A 13905-nucleotide genomic window follows, 5' to 3' on the forward strand; every position below is an offset into this window, starting at 1 on the left:
CCCTCCAAGGCATTTTCACACAGCACAGTCATCATTCCAGGGGCCGCATTACCCATCCCAATGTCCTCCCTCTTAATAAGATAATAATTTCTGAGCACTTACTAGATATTAACAATTATTTAATTTTTAAACAAAATCTCTTAGAAGTGGGATTTAATTTTGACTGGTACCAATACATTCAAATACAAACCATGTACAATAAACATAAAAACAAATTTGGATTCCAAAAAAACAATACATTAGACAAGATTCTATTTGGCCCACACACAAAAAGAATATCTAATATATATAATAACCTATTGCAGCAGGACACTATTGAAGAATCTGTTAAAACTTCAATGATTGCTTGGGGGTCAAAATTTTGGATATACTATTCATCTGAATGAATGGGAAAAAATTTGGACTACAAATTACAAATATACAAAGGCCATCACCCAGAAAGAGAATCAATATAAAATGTTTTACAGATCGCATTTGCCTCCAGCTACCCAAATATGTCCCCAAAATGCTGGAAATATAAAGAAAAAATTGGAACCTAATTATAGACAATTACAACAAATTACCTCTTTAACTATCCCTCTAAAACCAGAACTCTTTAACTATCCCTCTAAAACCAGAACTATTCCTATTGGGAATATCCAGACAAAATATTAACAAGGAAGACTATTATATCATGATTCACATTCTAACTGCTGCAGGAGTTTTGTATGCACAGTACTGGAAACAAGAAAGAACACCAACTATGTTAAATCTTTTAATTAAAGATATGGACTATGCAGAAATGTCCAAACTGACTATTGAAATACAAAATCGGGAAGATACAGATTTCTACCAAGCCTGGGACAAGTGGTACAATTAGTTAAGGAGAAGAAAATATTTGCAAATTTTACAAAAAGAAGATAATCCAACAAATTAACTTTTTAATGAATGATAAATTTCAACCATTACTTTATTTTCCATACATATCGTATATACCTTACTTGCAGCATTGGAAGATCAAAATCATCTACTCCCAAATAAAACTAGTATATACCCTCAAAGTAATAAGACGGGACTTAATACACCAACTACATTCTCTAAATTTATGTCGTACTGAGCCGTAGCACCAGCCAAGTTGCTGGTCCTTCTTTACCTATTGCCTGTACTCCCTCCCCTTACTCTACCTCCCTTCAATGTCTTTCTCTCTTTCTGTTCTTTTTTCCTTTCTCTCTCCTTTTCTACTTCTTTTCTTATTATTCTCTATTTTCTAAATATTATGTGATGTTTACGGTATAGACTTCAAATGTTATGATATATAACCTAATTACTGTAGACTTATTTTGTATTTTTCTATTTTTGTAAAACTCTATAAAGATCATTTTTTAAAAAAACCCAAAGCACCAGGATAATGGAATGACCACTATCCCAGGCCCGCCAGAGATCATCCATTAGCGTGACCAAAGCAGTCTCAATGCTGTTGCCAGGCCTGAAACAGACTGCAAAGGGCCTAGATAATCGGCTTCCTCCAAGGACGGCTGGAGTTGGAGCACCACCATCTTCTCAACAGACTGAATGAAAGAGACTGGACAATAGTTGGTCAAATGGCTGGATCCAGGAAGGCTTCTTGAGGAGGTGGCGCACAAGTGCCTCCTTTAAGGGAACCAGAAAGGACCCTCTCCTCAAAGAAGTGTTGACAACTGCCTGGATCCAGCCTCGTATCACCTCTCTGCTGGCCAAAAACCAGCCAGGAGGGATATGGGTCCAATAAGCAGATGATGGAGCTCACAGCCTTGACCACTTTATCAGTGGAGTGAGCCCGGTGTTATCGAGGCGTTTTAGGGCACTGAAAACTTCATGAGTGGTAACAGCAAGAAACGAGTGAGGGCGGTGAACGGAACATATTTACAGCCACAGAGGGTGTATATTTGCAGACGTATCCTTTAAATGAAAAATCAGTATGTAAAACTTCTAATCTTTTTTAGCTGTTTGCTTTTATCAGATCATTTATGCCTAAATCTGGCACAGCACAGCCAGCCTAGCATTTTGAGAACGAATCTGCAACTAAGTTTTGCAATGTCTTTTGAGAAAGAGGTTTATTTATTTATTTATTTATTTATTTATTTATTCGATTTTTATGCCGCCCTTCTCCTTAGACTCAGGGCGGCTTACAACATGTTAGCAATAGCACTTTTTAACAGAGCTAGGCTATTGCCCCCACATTCTGGGTCCTCATTTTACCCACCTCGGAAGGATGGAAGGCTGAGTCAACCTTGAGCCGGTGATGAGATTTGAACCGCTGACCTGTTGTGGACCATGTTAAAAAGAAAGGTGAATTTTTATTATCTGTATCTAAATTGCTTGCTGAGCTATAGAAAATAAAAGCAATGAACTTTCTGCAGTTATTATTTAAACATTTAAACATTAACATAAATACTTAGAGGGTTGGCAGAAAGGAATTTAATAGGGAGCCAGGCATTTTTCATCCCTCCCCCCTTCAGCTTTATGCTTGTGAGTCCATCCCAGTGGTAGTTTGCTATACTCAAAGTGAGGTTTGCATTTGGCCTCAAGAGTAAGGTGACCAGACGTCCCGCTTTTGGCGGGAGAGTCTCGCTTTTGGGCAATTTGTCACGCATCCTGTGGTGTTTTCAAAAAGTCCCGATTTTTAAAAAACAGGATGTCTGGTCACCTTAAGCGAAGGGGAAGGGTCGGGGCTATCCACGATGGTCTTGGGCTTGGAGACATTGGCCGGGAGGAGCACCACCTCCGATGTCTGGTGGCTGAAGGTCTGGCTGCGAGGAGACAGCTCCGGGCTCCGAGCGTGCTCCCCTAGCGAGGGGGGGCTGGACCGTAAAAAGACTGACTGAGCAGCTCTTCCCAGCACCGCAGATGGATTAGCTGATGGCTCTGGCTCCTCCTCCTCGCTCAGTTCCTGTCTCCTCCGCCAGCGCCGATCTCGGGAAAGCAGGCGAAGCTCCACTAAATGAGCGCCAATCTCTCTCTCTCATAAGTTCGGGGATCCGACCTTTAAGGTTTCCCCCCCCTCTCTCCCAGCAATTGTTTTGCCTAAGCATCAGTGCATTTTGCAAGCTGGTTTCATGCAGAAGGGATCTGCTCCCCTTCTAGGATCCTTTAAACGCTCTGTGCTTTCCAGAACTTTTGCTCAGCTGGTTTGCATCTGGCAACTTCTTTGCCTTCTGCAGTAGGGAGTGCCAAAAATTGGTGATGGATTGCTTTACAATAGGGCCCTGGTTGAAGCCTGTGTGAGTTTGGGCCATCCGTCCATCTGTGTTCTCTCCCCCTCCCCCTGGAATAGTGTTCCACTTTACTGAGGTAATAATCTGGTCACTTTACTTAAGAGTATGGGCTGGCATGTGGGCAGGGTGATATTTTGTGGTACAACTGGGTAATTGCTCTTGGCTATGTCCTGCCCAGGGGCCCCAGATTTCTCCAGGGACCACCAACATTTTCTCACAAAACCATTAGTGGTCCATGGACCATCAGTTGGAGACTTGTGATTTAAGGCACAAAACCTAGTGTATGAGTCCGTTTCTGGCTGTAGAGAAGTATGTCATTATCTTTGCTCAATCACTGAGATTCTTGGCCCCATTGTGGTTGTAGGTGGAGGACTATTTATTTATTTATTTATTTATTTATTTATTTATTTATTTATTTATTTATTTATTTATTTATTTATTTATTTATTCGATTTTTATGCCGGCCTTCTCCTTAGACTCAGGGCAGCTTACAACATGTTAGCAATAGCGCTTTTTAACAGAGCCAGCATATTGCCCCCACAATCCGGGTCCTCATTCTATGACATTCAAAAATTTTAAATTTAAGCAAATTGAAATTTAAGCAAATTGATCTTATCCTAGTCACAATAAGTATGGCATAGGAGTGGTTCAGGACCTTCAGGCATTTTAAATGAATCAGCTACTGTGTGTTCATTTTACCTTTAATTTTCTCTGTTTTCTTTCTTTTCTTGTTCCCCTGCCTTTCAGTTACCTCTGACAGAAGTGGTGGAGCCAGTTGACTTTGAGAAATACCTTAGCACTCACTTGCCAGATGCTGAGCCAGGCCCACTTAGTGACCTGATTGAGTTTCCTGCAAATGACCTGGAAGTGTCCCACGAACCTCGGGACTGTCGGACCCTAGAACCTGGTGTCCCTGAGGATGGGTAAGTGGTATGATGGATATTTTTGAGATAGTTTTATCATATAGTTTCTCACTCCTTTTACCCCATAAGACACAAGGTTACAACTATTACCAGTGTAGAGAATTTGACAGCAAGTTTGCATTTTCTAAACCAAAACTTTTTAATTTTGTGCTGTTGAAAGTGGGTTTTAAAGAGGAAAACAATAGTTAATTTCAAAATATCCCCAAATGGCAATTTTATGTTATTTGAGGCCTTTTGGATTGTATAAGTATGAAGAATACAACTATCAGATGTGCTTCAGTTGGGTACTACAAGATGATTTTGAGTGGATTTTTCTTGTGGATTTTTCCTAGAATGATCCATGGATATTACTTTGTTATCTGTCTGTTCACATGAGAAGAGCATGAAGATGGCAAAATATATCTGAGATATATTTACTGTATTACTGGTACTGAGTTGCAAGACTTTTCTAAAACTCTCATCAGCATCCAGGGACCTGGCTGACTGTATTATTTTTCCTGTACTTGGGGTGGAAAATATTTCTTTTTAAAACAAAATACATAGGAGGAGGGAGTGGAATTAGAAGTAAAATACCGCAATTTTGATGTATAAGACGCACCGGTGTATTAGACTTTAGAGGAGGAAAACAAGGAAAAAAGTATTCTGAAACAAATGGTGTAGTATTATATTGTTTAATAAAATACCAGTATAGCAGAATACTTTTTACAATCATGTATACTTTTTAAAACCTGTTATACCGGGCCCTCATTAAGAGCCCCCCTAATGAGTTAGGAATGTAAATTCAAACACACACCGTCTCAGAGTAAAAAGAAAATCCGTTAAACAGAGCCAAAATTACTCCCACACAGATTATAGTCCTGGAATGCTGCGAGAGGCAAAACCAAACAGAGCAGATAAAGGCAGCTGTGAAGCGTCACAGCCAGCCCCTTCAATGAGTTCACAAGATGTACTTAACTGTGAAATATCCAAAAAGTCTGTGTAAGTCCTGGAACAGTTCAAACCAAAACAATATTCTTTCTCCAAACAGATAAATGCCCACATGCGCACTCCGCAACACCCGTAATTTATTAGCAACCTCAGCCACAGGTGTTCTCCCTTATGATATCTGCGCAGTTGGTCCCTTCTAGCTATGAGCATTCATCATCAGAAGACACTGGCAATAAGACAAGTCTCTGGGAAACTGAGGATTCTCCTAAACCAACGTCCAAATTTCCCGTTGCAGGAGCTGGCCCAGAGCTAACCACAACAAAACCATGTACACCTTTTACAAACTTCAAACTTGACAGCTTCAGGACTTGTGGACTTCAACTCCCAGAATTCCTCCACCAGTCATGCTAGCTCAGAAATGGGAATCAAAGTTCACAAGCCTTAAACTTGCCAGGTTTTAAGACCCTTGCACTCCTAACCCCTAACTCAGGGGTCTTCAAACTTGACAGCTTTAAGACAGGTCATAAAGACAGACCAATGGGGTTCACAAGCAAGGGATATTAATGCCCACATTCTTCCTAGGGCTGCCTTTTTGACTGCTTAAGAATGAGTTATTATGATTATGGAACTGGAAAGGCTGCTTGCCTACACAATGGAAATGTTGAAAAACAAATTAACTGAGTGCAAGAAGTCTCTAAGGCGAGAGGGAGTACTGTAGTTAACACATCAACTCCTCACTCACACACACACACACACAAATCCCACCTGTTCTGCCTGCAAGAGCTCAGCACCCTAAAGCTACCCTATTTCCCCGAAAATAAGACAGCGTGTTATATTAATTTTTATTATTATTATTATTTATTAGATTTGTATGCCGCCCCTCTCCGTAGACTCAAAGATGTTCCCAAAGATGTGTTATGTCTTGTTTTCAGGGGATGTCTTATTTTTTTTCAATGAAGAAGAATTCACATTTATTGCTGAACAAAATAAATGAACATTTATTATATACTGTATAGTAGTTGTCATTACAAACCAGCATAACCAGACAAACTGAATCCTATCAAGAATTTCTTACTACTACCGTACCATTATTTCCATGTACAACAATTATACTTTCTTCAAATATATGTTATACTGTATATGTTCTGTTCGGGAATGCTGCGAAACAAAACGTCTCTTATGTCTTACTTTTGGGGGATGCCTTATATTAGGCAATTCTACGAAACCTCTCCTATGTCTTACTTTCAGGGGTGACTTATTTTCGTGGAAACAGGGTACCAAGCGCTTTCAATATTCTGCTATTGAACAATTCATGTTTCAGGTTCTATAAGCAAAGTCAGTTCAAGTTGAAATGGATTTATCAAAAGATGAACAAAACTAATAGTGGAAGTATTTAGACTGTTTATACTTCAACAGGTATCACGATTATTAAAGGACTGCCAATTCCAAAAATATTGGCATGAGAGATGGCAAAGAGGCTAACAGTTTAACAAAATTATGATCAGGGCTATAAGCCAAGCAATTTTTATTCCTTAGGTGCTCCAAAAATTACCAATCACAACAGTCTTTCAGATTATTCTCTGCAATAATAGAATGAAAGTAACTTTCACTCTTAAAGGCAAACTAAAATGAGATGGCAGGCTTAAAATGTAAATTGTATGAGACTAACTAGGCTGGAACCAACAGATTTGGAATGCGAAAATCAGGACATTAGCTAGATAGTAGCAAAGAGTTAAAATTGTCCATAAATTAGTCCTGCTATCTAGTGATTTTAGTAGCTCAGATCAGGTAGCCTTTAGTAACAAATTATTGAGAGTGAGATGTAGGAAGGTTGGTGCTTGCATTTTTCTTCTGCTAATATTCAAAGCAAAAAGGAGGTCAACTCCTTGAAGGGAAGCCACCTCAGCTGTTGCCACTGCCGCTGCCTCCGCTGGGACTGGTTAACTCAGGCAGCCCGCCTGCCTTGTCGCTGCCAGCTGGAGGCCCCGGGCAGCCGCCTGGAAAATGACACTTTGCTGCTGGTGCTACGCCTGGCATCCTGCCCACCCTCCCGCCGAGTGCTGCCAGGTGGCCTCAGCAGCATTCAATGTATAAGACTCACCCAATTTTTAAAGCACTTTTTTTTAGATACAAAGGTGCGTCTTATACACCGAAAAATACGGTAACCCTTTTGGAGGAAGTAAAAAATGTTTGCAGCTGAACTTTGTAATGCGTTTCACTGGAAGCATAAAAATGAAGCACAGGATGCCAAATAAAATGGGAAAAGAAGTACTCGTAAACTGTTAACTGTGTATATAATGCATTTGGATAATAAAGTCAAGGAAAGAAATGAGTTGTTGCTTCACTGAACAACACATGGTGTGCAGGTTAAAAACAATAAAAGTTTAAAAGCTATCTTTTGACTGGTTGAGCAGATTAAAATAAGAGACAGTAGTTCACATGGTGTGCATATGAATATTAATAATCCTGCATTCCGAAGCTAGGATAGTTGGCCTTGAAAATGTTAAATAGTCCAAGCTGGCCTCCCTGAGACCAGGCCTCTTCATTGTTTCTCAGAAATTTCATTTCCACCTACTTCATTCTTCCCCTCTCAAATATTTAATGCTCCCCCCCTCCCTCTTTCCATGGCAGCTGGCAGCAAGCCTGAAGCAAAGATGCAGGCTGACATTAAACCAGCTTGTAGTTTTTACCAAGTATTTCTACACATATTTTTTTTCTTTAGGAAACAAGATACCCGGGTAAGAGATGCTGTCCAGGTCTACACAGAAGATTGGGTCATCGTCAAGAGGAAGTAAGTTTAGTAACATTTGTTTATCATTCACAGTGTCTCCATTGTTGCAGCCTTTTTTTCCCCCTAAATTTTTTAATTGAATTTTCAAAAGGACAAACAAGGACATACAACACTAAACATTTAAGGAGCTACCATTGCTCCTCTTGTCGTAGAAGTCTAACTAATACAAAAATGTAAAAAATCCTAACTATAATCAGATCAAAGCAGAAATGTCATACATGTAAGTTACATTCTTGTTAAATTTAACTATATTTTTGATATTAAACTTATTAATTAAATTTCTTTACATTTTAAAATATTCTATGCTTATACAAACAAAAAAAAAGAAAAAAGTTATTAGTAATACTATTTACTATTTCATTCTATATTATAGTTAATTGTTAATACCATTTTTAAAATTCCACCAATCATATTCTTTATCCCATATTTTATAGTATTCTGTTTCAGTTTGATTGTTTAAACGTTTAGTCATCATATCTAGTTCTGCACATTCTATAGTTTTTTTAAATACTTCAGTATCTTTTGGTATTGTATTTTCTTTCCATTTCTGTGCAAATACTATTCGTGCCGCAACCAATATACCGTATTTTTCGCTCTATAAGACGCACCTGCTGATAAGACGCACCTAGATTTTAGAGGAGGAAAATAGAAAAAAAATATTTTGAGCCAAAAAGTGGGCTAAAATATTTATTACAATAACAGAATAACTTAACAGCTGGGAAGCGGGTTTGGGGGGGGTGCTGGGAAGCCCCCCAGGCCGGCTGCGATCTTTTAAAACAGCCGCGCCGCTTCCCAGCTGACTCCTGAAGCCAAAAGCCAAAGGCGAACTTCCGCGCTTCAGGAGTCAGCTGAGAAGCGGCGCGGCTGTTTTAAAAGATCGCAGCCGGCCTGGGGGGCTTTCCAGCACGCCCCCCCGAACCCCCAACCCGGGTTCGGGGGGGTGCTGGGAAGCCCCCCAGGCCGGTTGCGATCTTTTAAAAAATTCAGAAAAATTTTGTCTCTTCTTACGAACTTTTTTCGAGTTACGAACCAGCGTTCGAGAGGCTGCTGGGAAGCCCCGCCGCCCGACTGTCACCTTTTAAAACAGCCGCACGGCTTCCCAGCTGTCTCCGAACGCCGGTTCGTAACTCGAAAAAAGTTCGTAAGAAGAGGCAAAATTTTTCTGAACCCCGGGTTCGTATCACGAGTTGTTCGTAAGACGAGGGGTTCGTATCTTGAGGTACCACTGTATGTACCAATTTCTTTTTTACATTTCCAACAAATAGGCGATACAGACGGAAACATTTTAGAAATTCTATACGGTGGAAGGTGCCATCTATAAAACATCTTAATTTGATTTTCTTTAAAGGAAATTGATTTTGTTATTTTCCAATTATACATCCATATTTTTCCCATGTATCTAAATTTATCTCTTTGCCTAAATTTTTGCACCAACTAATCATATTGTCTTTCAATATCCAACCTATCGTTCTATAATTTAATAAGTATTTATACACTTCCAATTGTTTTTGAATAATTTTGAAATAATAGTTTACTTAATACATTATTTTCTTTTTTAAAAATATAAATCTTTACATCTGTTTGATATCTAGAACTAATCTGTATATATTGCCACCAGTCCAAGTCAATACCTAAATCATATAATTCTTGTTTTGTTCTTAGTTTAAATTTATCATCTAACAAATCCCTATACAGTAGAACCTCGACATACGAGCTGCTCTACATACGAGTATTTCGAGATACGAGCTAGGAGGGGAGAGACATTTTTGTTCGACTCCCGAGCTCAAATTCGGGATACGAGCCAAGGCAGGAGCTGGCCGCTGGCCTGCTTTTTGTTGTCCCCCCCCACCGCCGCCTGCAAGCGCTCTGCCAGGCGGCTCTCCCCGCTCCGCGCCTCCTTTATCTCTGGGTCTGCGGAGGGAGGGAGGGTTCCGGCCTTCTGAAGCGGCGCTGGGCGAAAGAGGGCGGGCGGGCAGTGGCGGAAGGTGAGAAGTGCCTCTTCGATCTGCCGGAGAGCCGGAGAAGGGGGCGTCCGGACCCCCCCACTCCCAGCCAAGGACCCCCAGAGTGGGGCAGCAGGCGAGGCGACCGCCTCTCCGCTCGCCAACTGCTGCGGGGAAGTGCCGCTCGCCAAGTGCCGCTCACCAAGTGCCGCTTTCCTGCTTCCCTTCCTTCCTTCCCGCTGATGCAGTTGCAGAGCCACTCGAGGTGGCTGCGGGAACAAAGCGTCGTGCCCCCCTGACGGCGTTCGGTGGGTTCCGAAGCGACGCTGGGTGAAAGAGGGCGGCCAGCAGCGGTGGAAGGTGAGAGGTGCCTCTTCGCGCACTTGATCTGCCGGAGAGCCGGAGAAGGAGGCACCTCTCGCCTTCTGCTGCTGGCCGCCCGCCCTCTTTCGCCCAGCGCCGCTTTCCATTTACAACAACACAAAGATTGGAACTCCAGCCTGAAGATGGTGAATGTGATTTCACCGAAACGTCGCATAGACATGCAAAACATTACACAGGGCAAAACCCGAACTCAGAACAATCTACATATAATGTGTTTTTGCAAAAACACAAAGATTGGAACTCCAGCCTGATGATGGTGAATGTGATTTCACCGAAACGTCGCATAGACATGCAAAACATTACACAGGGCAAAACCCGAACTCAGAACAATCTACATACATATACCCGTGAAAATTTACGAAAACAAATATATATATATATATATATATATATGTTAAATATGTATTAAATGCATGAACAATTTTGCATCTGGGTATCATTAGTTTTGATATATAATAATAGTAATATTGATATTAGTTACATTAATAATACTCATAATTATAATATTATAAAAATAAAAATAAAAATTATTAACATGTTAGTAGTATTTGTTCCACTATTTATTTATTTATTTATTTATTTATTTATTTAGTTAGTTAGTTAGTTAGTTAGTTAGTTAGTTAGTTAGTTAGTTAGTTATCCAATACATAAATACATAGGAAGAAAATAGACATGTGATAATATAAAAGACGGTGAAGGTGAACTTAGAGGAGAGAATATATGAAAGGAAGAGAATATATAAGATAGGTGAAAGAAAGTAAAGACAATTGGACAGGGGATGAAAGGCACACCAGTGCACTTATGTACGCCCCTTACTGGCCTCTTAGGAACCTGGAGAGGTCAATCGTAGAGAGTCTAAGGGAGAAGTGTTGGGGGTTTGGGGTTGACACAATTGAGTCCGGTAATGAGTTCCAAGCTTCGATAACTCGATTGTTGAAATCATATTTTTTACAGTCAAGTTTGGCGCGGTTCATATTAAATTTGAATCTGTTGCGTGCTCTTGTGTTATTGCGGTTGAAGCTGAAGTAGTCATTGACTGGTAAGACAGTGCAGCATATGATCTTGTGGGCAATACTCAAATCGTGTGTTAGGCGTCATAGTTCTAGGCTTTCTAGGCCTAGGATTGTTAGTCTATTTTTGTAGGATATTCTGTTTCGAGTGGAGGAGTGAAGGGCTCTTCTGGTGAAATATCTTTGGACATTTTCAAGGGTGTTGATGTCTGAGATGTGGTATGGGTTCCAGACAGATGAGCAGTAGTCTAGGATGGGTCTGGCAAAAGTTTTGTAGGCTCTTGTGAGTAGAGTGAGGTTGCCTGAGCAGAAGCTGCGTAGGATCAGGTTAACAACTCTAGAGGCTTTTTTGGCGATATTGTTGCAGTGGGCTTTAGCACTTAGGTCATTCGATATTAGTATTCCAAGGTCCTTTACAGAATGTGGGTTGGCAGTGACAGATTGTTTATTCAGTTCGTATGTGCGGTTAGGATTCTTTTTGCCAATGTGGAGGGTAGAGCATTTGTTGGTTGATATTTGAAGTTGCCAGGTGTTAGACCAGTCTGAGACAAAGTCCAGGTCTTTTTGGAGAGTGAGTGTGTTGTCAGTGGTGTTGAACAGTTTCACATTGTCGGCAAAAACAGTTGCTTTCGATATGGTCACAGAGATCATTGATGTAGAGAATGAAGAGAGTAGGACCTAGTACGCGTCCCTGGGGAACGCCGCTTATGACAGGGGCGGGAGTGGAGATGGCGCTACCAATTTTGACAATTTGTTGCCTGCTTGACAGGAATGCAGTAATCCAGTTGTGAAGGAGTCCTGAGATGCCATAGGATTTGAGTTTTAGGAGTAGTTTGTCGTGGATCACTGAGTCGAAGGCTTTGCAAAAGTCTATATAAATTGCATCAATGGATTTTCCTTGGTCGAGGAGGGTAGTCCAAATGTTTTTGCAGTGAAGTAGTTGTAGGTTGCAGGATAGTTTCTTTCTGAATCCAAATTGTTTGTTTGAGAGTAGGTTATTAGATTCTAAGTAGAGGGTGATTGATCGATTTATAATTGATTCCATGATTTTACAAGGGACACAACAGAGAGATATTGGTCTGTAGTTGTCCACTCGTGAAGGGTCTCCTTTTTTGAAAATGGGGATGACTATTGCTTTTGACCACAGCTTGGGGAGCATGCTGGTCCTGAAGGATTTTTGGAAGATAATGCTTAGGGGTTCAGCGAGAGCAGAAGAAAGTTTCCTTAGGAAGTATGCACAAAGACCGTCTGGTCTGGCAGATAGGGAGGGTTTGAGGTCACGGATTGCTTTTTCTACATTGTCTACAGTGAAGACAATTTGAGTTAGGTTTTTTAGTTGGTTAGACGTGCGATTTGCACAGATGGGGGAAGAACCATTGCTGTTAACAAAAACAGCCAAAAAAAGAGTTGAAGAGGTTGGCCTTGGATGAGTCATCATGGTATTCTTTGTTATTGGGTCCTACGAGTGGTGGAATAGGTCTGGAGTCATTGAGTTTGTTGTTGACGAAGTTATAGAAAGCACGGTTAGACTTAGTGCGAAGGAGGCTTTCCTCTTGTTTGCTGTGACAGTTGAGGCATTCTGCTCTTATTCTTTGGCATATGCTTTTGTAGCGGACTTTAAAGTTGGTTACTGGGCTTTTTTTGTTTCTACGCCAGAGGGATTTTTTTTTTTTGTAGTTTCTTTATCGAGATAGGTATGATATTTTTTCGTTTACCTCTGGAAGAAGTGAGTGGCACATGTATTTCGAAAAGCCTCTTGATTTGGAGTAAAAACATATTGTAGAGATCATCAGTGGTGATGCAGTTAGAGAACAAGGATTGCCAGTTAAGGATTGAGAGATTGGCGTCTATGAGATCATAGTTGGCTTTCCTGAAATTGTACTTAGGCGCCACATACTTCTGGTGGGTGTTTAGATGATGTAGGTTGAGGTTGAAGTTGATCGTACAGTGGTCACTGTTGGAGAAGGGTTCTTTTGTGTGCAGTCCATAGATAGCACTTTTGCTGTTACAGAATATGAGGTCGAGACAGTTGTTGAGTCTGGTGTTGTTTGATACTAATTGTTCTAGTCCTAGGCTGGTGACGACGTTATAGATGGCGGTGCGTATGAGTTCAGTGGAGCATTCATTTAGCGACCAGTTGATGTGTGGTAGGTTGAGGTCACCAAGGAAGATAATGGGATGGGGGCAGGAGGTAGCCCAAGTTAGGAGGGAGGTTAGTTTAGTTGCATGGGTAATGTCGTAGTTTGGAGCTCTGTAGCACAGTAGGAAACGGAGTGTAGTGTTGAGGGAAATGTCACAAACTAGGCTTTCAGGAAGGATAAGATCTTGTGCAACTTGAATGTTCTTTAAATTGAGTGAGCTTTTGTAGAATATGGCTACACTACCCCCTCTGTGGGATTCGCGGTCAGACCTGAAGACCAGGTAGTTACTTTGTGTGATGATGGAGTCAGGAAAGGAAGAATTCAGCCATGTTTCACAAACAAAGATTAAGTCAAATATGTTTGTGTCAAGCAGGATGAGGAATTCAGATAACTTGTTAATTATGCTTCTTGCATTGATTAGTTTACATTTGAGATTGAATTTGTGATCAGGGGTGAGATTGGATTGAGTTGAGTTGAAATTGGATTGGAATGAGGTAGTAAGGGACACACTATCCTATTCGTTGCTTGAAGTACTGGGGGGGGGTCCATTTGT

The 13905-nt window shown here is 40.8% G+C and overlaps 1 protein-coding gene across 15 annotated transcripts in view; it reads left to right on the forward strand.

Annotated features, from left to right (window-relative positions):
- The window catches only part of DOCK6 (dedicator of cytokinesis 6), a 280141-nt gene that overhangs the window by 38053 nt on the left and 228183 nt on the right, over window positions 1-13905 (forward strand). For all 15 annotated transcript variants that reach the window (XR_011558174.1, XR_011558175.1, XM_070741668.1 and 12 more), the window contains 2 exons: window positions 3981-4156; window positions 7806-7874. Coding sequence is in view for 12 of the 15 variants with exons in the window: in XM_070741668.1 (XP_070597769.1) it covers window positions 3981-4156; window positions 7806-7874 (245 nt within the window). In the remaining 3 variants the exon portion in view is untranslated. The remainder of the gene's footprint in view (window positions 1-3980; window positions 4157-7805; window positions 7875-13905) is intronic.

Source organism: Erythrolamprus reginae, chromosome 2 (genome assembly GCF_031021105.1).
Source record: "Erythrolamprus reginae isolate rEryReg1 chromosome 2, rEryReg1.hap1, whole genome shotgun sequence".
Classification (NCBI taxonomy): Eukaryota; Metazoa; Chordata; class Lepidosauria; order Squamata; family Dipsadidae; genus Erythrolamprus; species Erythrolamprus reginae.